The sequence below is a fragment of the Cydia pomonella genome, chromosome 26 (assembly GCF_033807575.1).
Source record: "Cydia pomonella isolate Wapato2018A chromosome 26, ilCydPomo1, whole genome shotgun sequence".
Lineage (NCBI taxonomy): Eukaryota > Metazoa > Arthropoda > Insecta > Lepidoptera > Tortricidae > Cydia > Cydia pomonella.
In genome coordinates, this window is record NC_084728.1 from 2,123,280 (window position 1) to 2,136,727 (window position 13,448).

General features: G+C 36.2%; 1 protein-coding gene and 1 long non-coding RNA gene across 2 annotated transcripts in view; one reads left to right on the forward strand and one right to left on the reverse strand.

Annotated features, from left to right (window-relative positions):
• Nucleotides 1-12,874, reverse strand: part of LOC133532136 (insulin-like growth factor-binding protein complex acid labile subunit) — a 45,851-nt gene extending 32,977 nt beyond the window's left edge. The window contains exons 1-6 of the mRNA XM_061870668.1: nucleotides 12,736-12,874; nucleotides 11,933-12,106; nucleotides 10,571-10,671; nucleotides 5,974-6,143; nucleotides 3,806-3,958; nucleotides 1,009-1,112 (exon numbers count right to left, since the gene is read on the reverse strand). Coding sequence (XP_061726652.1) covers nucleotides 1,009-1,112; nucleotides 3,806-3,958; nucleotides 5,974-6,143; nucleotides 10,571-10,671; nucleotides 11,933-12,090 — 686 coding nt within the window. The 5' untranslated portion in view covers nucleotides 12,091-12,106; nucleotides 12,736-12,874. The remainder of the gene's footprint in view (nucleotides 1-1,008; nucleotides 1,113-3,805; nucleotides 3,959-5,973; nucleotides 6,144-10,570; nucleotides 10,672-11,932; nucleotides 12,107-12,735) is intronic.
• The window catches only part of LOC133532138 (uncharacterized), a 245,128-nt gene continuing 233,368 nt past the window's right edge, over nucleotides 1,689-13,448 (forward strand). Inside the window, exons 1-2 of the long non-coding RNA XR_009801651.1 lie at nucleotides 1,689-1,855; nucleotides 2,209-2,840. This is a non-coding gene — a long non-coding RNA (uncharacterized LOC133532138). The remainder of the gene's footprint in view (nucleotides 1,856-2,208; nucleotides 2,841-13,448) is intronic.

A 13,448-nucleotide genomic window follows, 5' to 3' on the forward strand; every position in this document is an offset into this window, starting at 1 on the left:
ATAATAATTCGTCAATTATCCGTAGTCTATTTATACATTAATAATTATCATTTAAGTATTCTTTAATGCTATAAAGTGTCCTGGCAAGTAGGAGCTGCTTAACTTTGCGACGGAAAGTGTTGATGTGAGTCTCAGTTTTTATTTCTTTTGGCAGCTTGTTATATAATTTCTGCCCTATTATTTTGGGACACTTTTTTGCGATTTGTAATCTACATTTGCTTTGCCTTAAGTTGTCAGGATATCTAGTCGGTCGTTCTAGGATATCTAGTTTAAGTGGGGTTCCCATACAACAAACGTGATTTTTTACCGTTTTTTGCGTAATCGTACACAACCCTACGTGCGCGAGTCCGACTCGCACTTGGCCGGTTTTTTTTAAATGTTACAGTCATGTTTCTGGATTTCGCATAGTTTCAAGTTAATACCAATTAAAAATAAAAATAAACATCTTCTTATTGCATCTTAGTGCAAAACGCCTTTTTTATGGCGATGATGCCATTATGGGGCCTATTACTGGGGCCTGGGGTCTGTATATTATTAATAGCTACCACAAAGTGAGAAGTGACCTTTACAAAAACTAGGTTTTCAAAAAAAATCGTAACAATTCATTTACAGTACATATGGTGCTACTTTTCCTCACCGCACTAGTGCATAAATTAGCACATTATGTAACTATGTAGAAAATTTAAAGGGTCATATAATATGTACTGTAAAATTTTGCACGATACATGTGCGAATAGGCAATTCGCAACTCGTGTCGATTTAAAACACCCCCTACGGTCGTGGTTTAATTTATCGCCACTCGTTACGAATTTCCTATTTCTCGCACTTGTATCGTAAATAACTATTTCATAGCCAGTTTTACCATAACATTCACTTTTTATGTACAAATATATTCAAAAATTCAAAAATGTACTTAAACTCATATAAAAAAAAAACCTTTTTTTGGCATCAGAAGTGCGTGATTAAAATCTTTCGGATTCCTCGTGTTACACCGTGTATATTATTTACCTCATGTCTAATACTTCTGTGTCCCGTAGACCTTTAAACTGGTTTCTTTTCAGAGTAGCAAGCCTGTTACCGTGAAGGTCTAGAGTTTTCAGCTTCTTCAGATTCTGAAACGAGCGAAACCAATGATACCTAATGACATACCTATAGATAAATGAATAAATAAATAAATATTATAGGACATTATTACACAAATTGACTAAGTCCCACAGTAAGCTCAATAAGTATTGAGGGTACTTAGACAACGATATATATAATATATAAATATGTATAAATACTTAAATACATAGAAAACACCCATGACTCAGGAACAAATATCCATGCTCATCACACGAATAAATGCCCTTACCAGGATTTGAACCCGCTAGGCCAAACCGGTCGTCTATATATAGATAGGGCATACCCTAATATAACAAGCGAGAATATGCTCCAAACAAAAGCTTGGAACCGGTTTTAAAAACACCGGTAAATACCGGTTTATTTCGGTTTTCCTCCGAACTTTTATAAGAACCCGAACGTTTAAAAAAAATGTTTGGTAACCTAAAAAAAACTGTCTTTTCGACATGCGACGCAACGGCCGGTCGGCCAAGTGGTGTGCCACGTAAACATAGACACCGACATATGTACATATAATACCTTCTACTAACCAACAGTGTATGTACCATATTCTTGGAAATCAGAGATGTGACTTATTTGAAATACTTGTATTTCAAATGCAAATACAAAATGCAAAATACCTATTTTGTATTTTGTATTTAAATACCTTTTAAAGAAAACTATTTTGTATTTTATTTCAAATAGTTTTTGGGACCTATTTTCTATTTTCAAAATACAAAATACTTTTTATTAGGTGAAGTAAGTCTTTTTCCTCGCGTTGTCCCGGCATTTTGCCACGGCTCATGGGAGCCTGGGGTCCGCTTGGCAACTAATCCCAAGATTTGGCGGACACTAGTTTTTACGAAAGCGACTGCCATCTGACCTTCCAACCCAGAGGGTAAACTAGGCCTTGTTGGGATTAGTCCGGTTTCCTCACGATGTTTTCCTTCACCGAAAAGCGACTGGTAAATATCAAATGATATTTCGTACATAAGTTCCGAAAAACTTATTGGTACGAGCCGGGGTTTGAACCCGCGACCTCCGGATTGCAAGTCTCACGCTCTTACCGCTAGGCCACCAGCGCTTCGCTAGGCCACCAGCGCTTAGGTGAAGTAAGTAGGAGTTACAATCTCTTCTGACGTTACAATCCTTGCAACTCTCTCATTCTTTTATGTCGACCGGTCTGGCCTAGTGGGTAGTGACCCTGCCTATGAAGCCGATGGTCCCGGATTCAAATCCTGGTAATTTGTGTGATGAACACAGATATTTATTCCTGAGTCATGGGTGTTTTCTGTTTTTTTTTTTTGTGTATTTATTCACTATGAATTTTTTGAAACAGGGTTTAACACAATAAGCCACTATTGAAAACCTCTAGGGTTTATGTAATAGTTGGCGAGATCGCGCGGACCGATCCGCGTTTGCTTAATACTATTATTACATACTTAGTTATGTTTTCCTGTCGAAGCTGTTATTGTATCTATCGTTTAAATATCGACCTTATGTATATGTACTTAAGCATTTATAAATATTTATCATTGTCTAGTACCCACAACACAAGCCTTAATGAGCTTATTACTGTGGGACTTAGTCAATTTGTGTAGTAATGTCCTATAATATTTATTTATTATTTTAACATGGAACTGGTGAATCTGTTTAGTAACGCCGCAAATGACCACAAGCGTAGCGAGAGATTAAAAATGTTGAATCTTAAGCGTTGCAAGGGTTTCAAGGCACGAGAGGTAAACAAACTTTTCTGCCCTGGTGAAATACAAACGAGACGTTTTCACCAACCAACGAGAGGTATATACTAGGTGTAAAACATTACAAATCTAAATTAATGCTTTTAATAATTGACCGTTAAAAACCATCACTTAAAAGTCCATTCAACCGGTAAACATGAGGAGACACAAAATTTGTACTCTAGAGGACTGATATACACACTATTTTTAAAGAATAAAGAAAGCCTTTCCAACTTGTAAATTCCGAGCAATACTAACTTTTTAATTCAGACTAGGTATTCACTATTTAAGAGTATCTTTTATCGGAAAGTATTTGTATTTTAAAAAAGCATTTTGAAAATACCTATTTTGTATTTAGTATTTTAAATACAAATTTGAAAACTATTTTGTATTTTGCATTTGAAATAGTATATCAAGGAAGTATTTGTATCTTGTATTTAAATACTTTTTACAAAGTATTTTTCACATCTCTGTTGGAAATAAAGCATTGATTGATTGATTGATAGGAAGAAACCGATTTGTATTGTTCTAAACCGGTTAATTTGAGAAGAACTATTCTAATAAAAACCGGTTTAAAAATAACGGCTTTTCAAAGTGAAACCGAACCTTAAAGGTTTTGCGCAAGTACATAATAACGGTTTGGAAATTTAACCGGTTTCCGAGCCTTGCTTCCAACATCACGGCAGCACACACTCACAATATGTTTATTGTTCACATACACTTTCATAGACAAAAGGCGTAAAAGAGAAGGCATAATTAAAATACCTAAGTAACAAAGAGACGACTAGTTTTTTTTTTTAAGATTAGAATTTTTCTAACCTCCAATATAGTAGTAATCAACTTCTCCCGAAATGCTACGGTTCCTATGATATATATTATTGCGGTGCAATAATATGTAAACGACACAATAATTGACGTTGCACACACCCCAGGTGGCATATCAAACAATTTTCGAAAAAACTCACCTGAAAAGCTTCCACAGGTATATCATTCAACAATCCATTGGTTATATGTAGTTTCTCTAAGCGGCCGGCCGCCTCGCTGCCCGCAAATATGTCTTTAGTTAGTTTGGTCATGCGATGACCGTCTATTGACAGGATGGATAGGTTGCCTAGTATCTGAAAAGATATAATAAATATTATAGGACATTATTACACAAATTGACTAAGTCCCACAGTAAGCTCAATAAGGATTGTGTTCAGGGTACTTAGACAACGATATATATAATATATAAATATTTAAATACATAGAAAACACCCATGACTCAGGAACAAATGTCCATGCTCATCACACGAATAAATGCCCTTACCAGGATTTGAACCCGGGACCATCAGCTTCGTAGGCGGGATCACTACCCACTAGGCCAAACCGTACGTCAGACACATAAAGATAAAGATAGTTTATTGTAAGTAGGCATATTACAATGCGCTTATGAACGTCAAATAAAGCTACACCGGCTCTAACCCTACACCTCGGACCCGAGAAGATTTAAATCCCCCCTCAATTGGAGGAGGGTATCCCAATACACTGCACCGAGTTGGTTATAAAAAAAACCGGACAAGTGCGAGTCGGACTCGCCCATCGAGGGTTTCGTACTTTTTAGTATTTGTTGTTATAGCGGCAACAGAAATACATCATCCGTGAAAATTTCAACTGTCTAGGTCTATCACGGTTCATGAGATACAGCCTAGTGACAGACAGACGGACAGACGGACGGACGGACAGCGGTCTTAGTAATAGGGTCCCGTTTTACCCTTTGGGTACGGAACCCTAAAAAAAATGACTATGTGTGGATTGCCAAAATAAACGTTCGTACCAGGAATCGGAAACCGGTATTTTTTGTATGGGAACGAAAACGGTATTTTTTCGTTCTTTGTTAATTACATCATTTCTAATTAGGCAATCTAATAATACGAAGTCGTTATCTGAAAACACAACTGAGTCCTACATTTAGAGTATAAAATAAACCGAAATATATGGTTATTTCGATGTTTTTGCAAAAAACCGGTTCCGATCCCTGGTTCGTACAATAAACGTAATATCGTCAAAACATTACACAGGAACTTTACGATCAGGCGGATATTTGTGCTATACACCGTGTTTTCTTTTCCCGTAAATTTCAAGGGTGCATTCCTGAGCTTAAATTTAGCGACTTTCCCAAACACACCGGTATTCTAAATAGCTCCATTTTAGAGATAATGGATATTTTATTTTATTCTTATAAGGGCCCTACGAGAGTGTACACTTGCCTTAGGGCTTGTTTAGATATTTATTAGTGTTAAGTACGAGTTAATACATTTTCAACTAAACGTAAGTACTATCTCGGACGATCGATGGTCGAAATGACATTGATATGTCACAGTTTTCAATTGTTTCGTTGAGTTAAATGTATTATGCCCGTGTTATAATAACGCTATATGCAACATTTAATTACTTTAAATAAATACAAAAAAATACATATACAGAAAAAATTAACTATGCCATTTTGTTTCCTTCAACGTCTTACCCATACCCCAAAGTTAAGAGCCCATCAACGTGCTCACTAGCGCCACTAGAATATAATTTTGATTGTTTATATTTGACGATAGGTATTTAAAAAAGGGGGCCGCTACGTACTGTATTTTGTATTTGAGTACCTTTTGAATACATCATCCTAGTTTCTATGTTGCTGGATTCATCAATCTATGAATTCAAAACAAAAACGGCCGTTTTAAATTTGGACGCCTAGATTGACCAATCCAGCAACGTAAAAACTATTATGATGTATTCAAAGGGTAAATACCTTTTGAATACAAAATACAGTACATTGCGGCCCCCTTTCATTTCATTTCATTTCATTTATTCATTGTGAAGTCATGTACATATCTATAATATATCTGTAATGTAAATATCTATCGTTAAATTTAAATAAACACAATTATTTAGCAGTGGCGCTAGTGAGCACGTTGATGGGCTCTTAACGGAAATCAATAAAAACACAGTGTATATACATTTTTTTATTTTTTTTGACTTTTAATATTACATTATTTTTACGTTATTATTGGTATATTTTACAGTAACACATACTCAAGTCTGGCAGTCAAAGGCTTAACAGTGTATACGATGAAATATAAATATTCAAAATGGCGCTCACCTTAAAAGCCTCCTTAGGAAATGTAACTAACTCTGTATTCTTCAAATATAACTCCTGCAAAGTTCTATTGACTCCTAGGAAAGCGTTCTCATCAATAGTTGTTAATGGGGCATCTGTTATGTGTAGTACCCTGACCGATGACCGATGGAAGAGAGGACCAAATAGATTCTCTGAAACCAAATAACAACTCAAATTAAAAAATAAATTAGGGTCAAAATTTGCGAGGTTCTGGTAGGCTGTCGTAGCTCAATTGGCTACTTGACAGTTTTTTTGTAAATAATGTCAATCGATCTTGATTTTACTGAGGATCAAATGTCTATATAGGACTCATGGCATTTGAGCAACACAAAGGTCAGAAATGAGAGTTAAAGTCTGACGATCGCACTCGACGATTGAAACGCCTCTAATAATATGATATTGTACTGTGACGTCACATTACATAAGTCTGTCCTAAATGTATGAAAGATCAAGAAAACTGTTATTTTGACCCTAAAATATTGCGTTTATGTATATAGTTGTAATACAATTTATTTTTCAATAAAATGTAAGGAATCGAATGGCACCATTTTCGTTTTTCATTTTGAAAGTAAAAAAAAAAAATTTTTTTTAGACTTAGGCACGTTTTTAGGGTTCCGTAGCCAAATGGCATAAAACGGAACCCTTATAGTTTCGCCATGTCCGTCTGTCTGTCTGTCTGTCTGTCTGTCTGTCCGAGGCTTTGCTCCGTGGTCGTTAGTGCTAGAAAGCTGAAATTTGGCATGGATATATAAATCAATAAAGCCGACAAAGTCGTACAATAAAATCTAAAAATTTAACTTTTTTTAGAGTAGCTCCCCTACACGTAAAGTGGGGGTGAATTTTTTTTTTCGCTTCAACCCTAGAGTGTTGGGTATCGTTGGAAAGGTCTTTCAAAACTAATAGGGGTTTTCAAAAAACATTTTTTTATTAAGTGAATATATTCGGAGATAATCGCTCCGAAAGAAAAAAAAATGTGTCCCCCCCCCCCTCTAACTTTTGAACCAGAGGTCAAAAAAATATGAAAAAAATCGTGGAAGTAGAGCTTAAGAAAGACATTAAATGAAAACTATAGCGGACATGATCAGTTTAGCTGTTTTTGAGTTATCGCAAAAAGTTTTCCCTTCATAGTAAAAAGACTTACTTTAATTAGGTACTGATTATGCAAATTTGCCTATTTGTTTAACTCGGGTGAAAGGTACCATTTACTACACTTTAAGGTCCAGTTTAGCTTATTGTGACGGAAGAGTAACTACGGAACCCTACACTGAGCGTGGCCCGACATGCTCTTGGCCGGTTTTATTTTTTTATGATCTCATTATGAGTTTTTAAATTCCACTTTTTAATAATGGATGGCTTATTTTCTATCCATGTAGCCAAATTTTCTTATAATATTCAACATGTGTCAAGTACCCAATTGGTTAAGAGCAACGCACAGATTGCGGAGTTTGCGGGTTCAAGTCCTGTAGGAAGCGTAACTTTTTAAGGTTCCGTAGCCAAATGGCAAAAAACGGAACCCTTATAGATTCGTCATGTCCGTCTGTCTGTCCGATTCTGTCACAGCCACTTTTTTCAGAAACTATAAAAGCTATACTGTTCAAACTTGGTAAGTAGATGTATTCTATGAACCGCATTATGATGTTTACACAAAAATAGAAGAAAAAAACAATAAATTTTGGGGGTTCCCCATACTTAGAACTGAAACTCAAAAAATCTTTTTTCATCAAACCCATACGTGTGGGGTATCTATGGATAGGTCTTTAAAAATGATATTGAGGTTTCTAATATCATTTTTTTCTAAACTGAATAGTTTGCGCGAGAGACACTTCCAAAGAATCCAAAGTGGTAAAAAGTGTGCCCCCCCCCCCCCCCCCGTAACTTCTAAAATAACAGAATGAAAAATCTAAAAAAAATATATGATATACATTGCCATGCAAACTTCCACCGAAAATTGGTTCGAACGAGATCTAGTAAGTAGTTTTTTTTAATACGTCTTAAAATAAAAAAAATAAAAATAAAATTATCAAACTCATACGTGTGGGGTATCTAAGGATAGGTCTTCAAAAATGATATTTAGGTTTCTAATATCATTTTTTACTAAACTGAATAGTTTGCGCGAGAGACACTTCCAAAGTGAAAAAATGTGTGTCCCCCCCCCCCCCCCCCCGTAACTTCTAAAATAACAGAATGAAAAATCTAAAAAAAACATATGATATACATTCTCATGCAAACTTCCACCGAAAATTGGTTTGAACGAGATCTAGTAAGTAGTTTTTTTTTTTAATACGTCATAAAATTAAAAAAAAAAATTCATCAAACCCATACGTGTGGGGTATCTATGGATAGGTCTTCAAAAATGATATTTAGGTTCCTAATATCATTTTTTTCTAAACTGAATAGTTTGCGCGAGAGACACTTCCAAAGTGGTAAAGTGTGTCCAAAGTGGTAAAATGTTGAACAAGATCTAGTAAGTAGATTTTTTTTAATACGTCTTAAATGGGACGGAACCCTTCATGCGCGAGTCCGACTCGCACTTGGCCGCTTTTTAATTTTTTCCTTTAATATATTTTTTTAGAGTTAAGAGTCATGAATCCGAAAGCCGCTACTATACAATCGATTTTTATACTACGTCAGTGGCAAATAAGCATACGGCCAGCCTGATGGTAAGCGTCTCCGTAACCTATGTACGCCTGCAACTCCAGAGGAGTTACATGCGCGTTGCCGACCCTAACACCGCACCCTAGTTAAGCTCTGGCAACCTTACTCACCGGCAAGAACACGACACTATGAGTAGGGTCTAGTGTTATTTGGCTGCGGTTTTCTGTAAGGTGGAGGTACTTCCGCCAGTTGGGCTGTGATCTGGAATGACATCCGCTGTGCTGTGCCCTACCACACAAAGCGAGATGACATTCACAGTGCCCATATCTCTCTTTTGTAAAACCATATAGGATTAAAATTAGATGAAACTTAGCATGAATATTTCAGAATTTCGTTTTAAAGAAACGAAAGGTTAGTGTGAGTCTTAAGAGAATATGCCACGCCCGCTTCTCCATACACATAGTCCCCATTTTCCTCTCTGAATATTGACATCATGGAAAATGTTTTTTACATATTTGATGTATATTTACCATGTCTTCTCCGAGACCACGGGGACAACGCCGTCCTAGAAACGTCGGAGGTAAATTTAAAGCTTAATACGCGATTAAGACCCGTTTCTGTAAGTTAATAATGTGTAAAAATAGTGAAAGTTTAAATCAGTACTTAATTTAAGTTCAGGAATGCACCCTAAAATAAAAATCGGCCAAGAGTATGTCGGGCCATGCTCAGAGTAGGGTTTCGTAGTTAACATTCTGTTAGAACAGTTCAAACGGGGGCTATTAATTATTTAGTATCTGTCATATAGGTACATTACAAGCCAAAGGGTATGGCAGCACTTTGTCCACCTTTTTACTAAGAAGAGAAGATTATTTGCAATAACTCAAAAGCGACTCGATTGATCATGTTCGGTACCTATAGTTTTCATTGAAAGTATTTACTATGCTTATGTTTCAAGAATTTTTTCATATTTTTTGGACCCATGGTTCAAAAGTTAGAGAGGGGGGACACAGTTTTTATTATACAAGGGTTTATTTAACTTGCCCTGTTAGTATGTATGGGACAAATCTTGCGAGTTAAATTTGACCCACTTCCCGGTTTCCGAACAAGCTGAAAATTTGCATACATACGTAAGTCGGGTGACAATGCAATATTATGGTACCATCAAGCTGATCTGATGATGGAGACAGGAGGTAGCCACAGGAACTCTGTGATAAAACAACGCAACCTAATTGTGTTTGGGGTTTTTAGAATTGTATGGATGAGTAAGTAAGTAAGTAAGTAAGTAAATATTCTTTATTGCACCAACAATTATACATTTTACATAAGTGTAAAACTACAAATGATGAGTATTAGTTGCCTGTGGAAAAAAAGTACAGTCAGCGATAAAAGCTTGTACCAAAAAATTATTTTTTGCCAAAAACTTATTTTCTTTCGGAGCGATTATTTCCGAAAATATTAACTTCATCTAAAAATAGTTTACAAAGACCCTTGTTCGTTTTGAACGACCTATTGGGCCAAAGCAAAAAAATATTTAAATATCAAATAACAATTTTTATAGGGTACTTTTTAACTTACGCGTGGGCGGGTGCGTGCGTACGTGCGTGCGTGCGAGCGTGAGTGCGAGCGTGCGTGCGTGATAGCGTGCGTGCTTGCGTGCGTGCGTAGTGAGTGCGTGCGTGATGGCGTGCGTGCTTGCGTACGTGCGTGGTGAGTGCGTGCGTGCGTGCGTGCGTGTGTGTGTGCGTGCGTGCTTGCGTGTGTGCGAGCGTGAGTGCGTGCGTGCGTGCGTGCCTGTGTGTGTGTTTTTATTGCATAGGGTTTCAATAACTCTTCAGCTTCCTTGTAGAAGAGAGAGGCCAACCACCTATCAGCACATATATGCTGGATTTTCAACTTTCTTTCATAGCATTAAGTTAAATTTAATTCCCATTTTAAGTGAATACTGTATATTCATATGAGAATAAATGTCGTAAAACATACTTACGTATAGAGCATTGTTTGAGCTCCAACCTCTCTATAGGAAGCGCTAAGCCAGCTATGTTGCCCAGACCAACGCTCAGTACTGCCAACCCTGTGTTTTCACACCTGAAAATTGATAACAAAAATTATTTGATTTGACGATCGGTCTGCCCTAGGATGTTGGCAGTGACCCTATGAAGCCGTAGTCTGGTTTTGGGTTCGAACCCCGGTAAGGGCAGATATTTGTTTGAGTCATGGTTGTGGTCTACGTATTTAAGACCTGGTGCAAAGGTTGTCCATCGCCATTCAACATGGCAATGTGGTGTGATGGGTACCTTTGCGCTGGCATACAATAAATAATAGTACCACCATACAGAAATGACATGAAAAATAAATAGCAACATTTATAAATACAACAGCCAATACCGGTAAACATTACATTATAATAATCATAAAATAAACAAATAATTACTACAATACAATAGAGATATTAGAGAGGTGTCTCTATATGGTTAATAATACATTAAATTGTGAGGTGTAAATGGAGGTCTCTCCAAGTGTCAAAATCTTCTTTATCCTTGCGTTGTCCCAGCATTTTGCCACGGCTCATGGGAACCTGGGGTCCACTTGACAACTTAATACCAAGATTTGGCGTAGGCACTAGTTTTTATGAAAGCAACTGCCATCTGACCTTCCAACCCAGGGGGTAAACTAGGCCTTGTTGGAATTAGTCCGATTTCCTCAAGATGTTTTCCTTCACCGAAAAGCAACTGGTAAATGGGAGAATCAACTTTTTAGCGTCACTCGTTGCCATGGTTACGATTAGTTGTCCAGGGGACAAAAGTTCATTGAAATACTGATTTTATGGTACTTAAATGTATCAAACTTGTGTTTTTGTGGTCGTTATAACCAATGTCCATAATGGGCCCCCTACTAAGCATGTTAATAGAACGGCATACAATGTCTCTTCAAACAAACTGTGCCACTGTTGTCCCTTGGACAACGGGACAGGATAACAAAACAAAAAAAGTTGATTCACCCACATATCAAATGACATTTCGTACATAAGTTCCGATAAACTCATTGGTATGAGCTGGGGTTTGAACCCGTGACCTCCGTATTGCAAGTTGCATGCTCTTACCGCTAGGCCACCAGCGCTCTAAGTGTCAAAAAGAAATTTTTACTAATAAACGCTAGGTTGAAGAGAGAGAAACCGCATCTAGACTGTTACCCTTTGGTATGCTTAGGAGCAGATCAGCTTCATACTTTTCAACCAAATTCAACTTAAACATGAAGATGTCGTAGTTGCTAAATAAATGGCAAATTTTGACAGGCGCATATGAAAGGTTAAGCTAGCTTATAAAATAAGCTAAATAAGAGAAGTTACCTCACATATATCCCAGCATCTGTCCCTTTCTCACACACACATGGATGCAACAGCTGCAGATTCTCTTTCGGGCATGGATATGCTGGACCCGGTGGTTTGTATTCCGAATTTGAAAATGGAAGTGTTGCCAGAATGATAATTAGGAATTGTGCTGCCATGATGGTAGGTTGTGATCTGAAAAACAAATCATAAAACTTAAATAATCTTCATCATAAAAGAACCATAAACAAATACCCAAATCACTATTAGCTTGCTCAAAGAATTTTTTTTTATATGATTTTTCTTTTTTATAATTTTTCACTTAATTTAAAATTATTCATACTTTTTTCCTATATAGTAAAACAAATAAGGAACAAGTAGAATAATTGGCTTAATTTATTATTATATGTATAAATTGTGTTATATGTATTATTTTGTGCACTTTTTAAATTTATTATTAATCATAAAATGCATAAAAGAAAACCATCAACTAAAAACTTATTCAACAACTTTTTTTATCATGGCAAGGCTGACTGTACACTACAATAAATAAATTGGCTAAAGCAAAGACAACCTTCCTTCAAGGAAACTACTTCGCGAGCAATAATTTATAAAAAATTCGTCATCCGAGGCCATCAAACCCGTTTTCATCATTAATAAATACGCATTACGCATTTCCAAACGCTATTACGTTATATTTAATAGGGTCTTAATAGCTCTAAACTCTGCTTTGTTATCGTATTGTCAATGCAAAACATTTTTTTAACTCCAGGAACTTGTAGCGAAAACTTTCACTTACAAAAACTTCTAAAAACATTTTTTACCTGTCAGTTTTCTTGGTTTGCAATGAAAAATAACAGTCACGGTAGCTGATGGTAAATTTTCACAACTTTTACATGCTTAATATCGCGATAGAACGTAAATAATGTTCTAATTTTTCAAGCTACGCTACCTATTCCTTCATGGTCAACAAGATACTAGTTACTTAGTTAGGAAACCATTAGCAATGACAGTTTGACGTTGACATTTTCAATAATGTTGCTAGCAAATGCCACTGTCACTAAATGTAATTGGTATAATTCGTCAATAGTAGATTAAATAAATTTCACTATTTAAAAATATCTTATTAGATATTATGTCGTCATGTACAGTGCAAAATAATGACCCTTGCTTTAGAAATGCAAGACTAAAATCATGGCCTGTTCCCGTCACTGATACTCATACTCAACACAATTTCTTCGCATTTAGCACATGGGATTTACTGTTTTTTCCGCATATATTATGTTCGAGGTTCTTTAATTTCTTCATTTCAATATGTAGTGGGTTAAACGAAAACATGTTGGTTTGCTTACTGATACACTGGTTCTTTTGCAAAATAAACGCATTATGTGGTATACATCCAATTAATGCATCTTATTACTACTACATTGTTTGGCAAATTATAATAATATCTCTTTTATTGTGGGTGTTTTGGGTCTATCTTGCAAGGCCAAGTCTTATACCGTGGATTTATGCATTTTACAATTCATTTAAACGT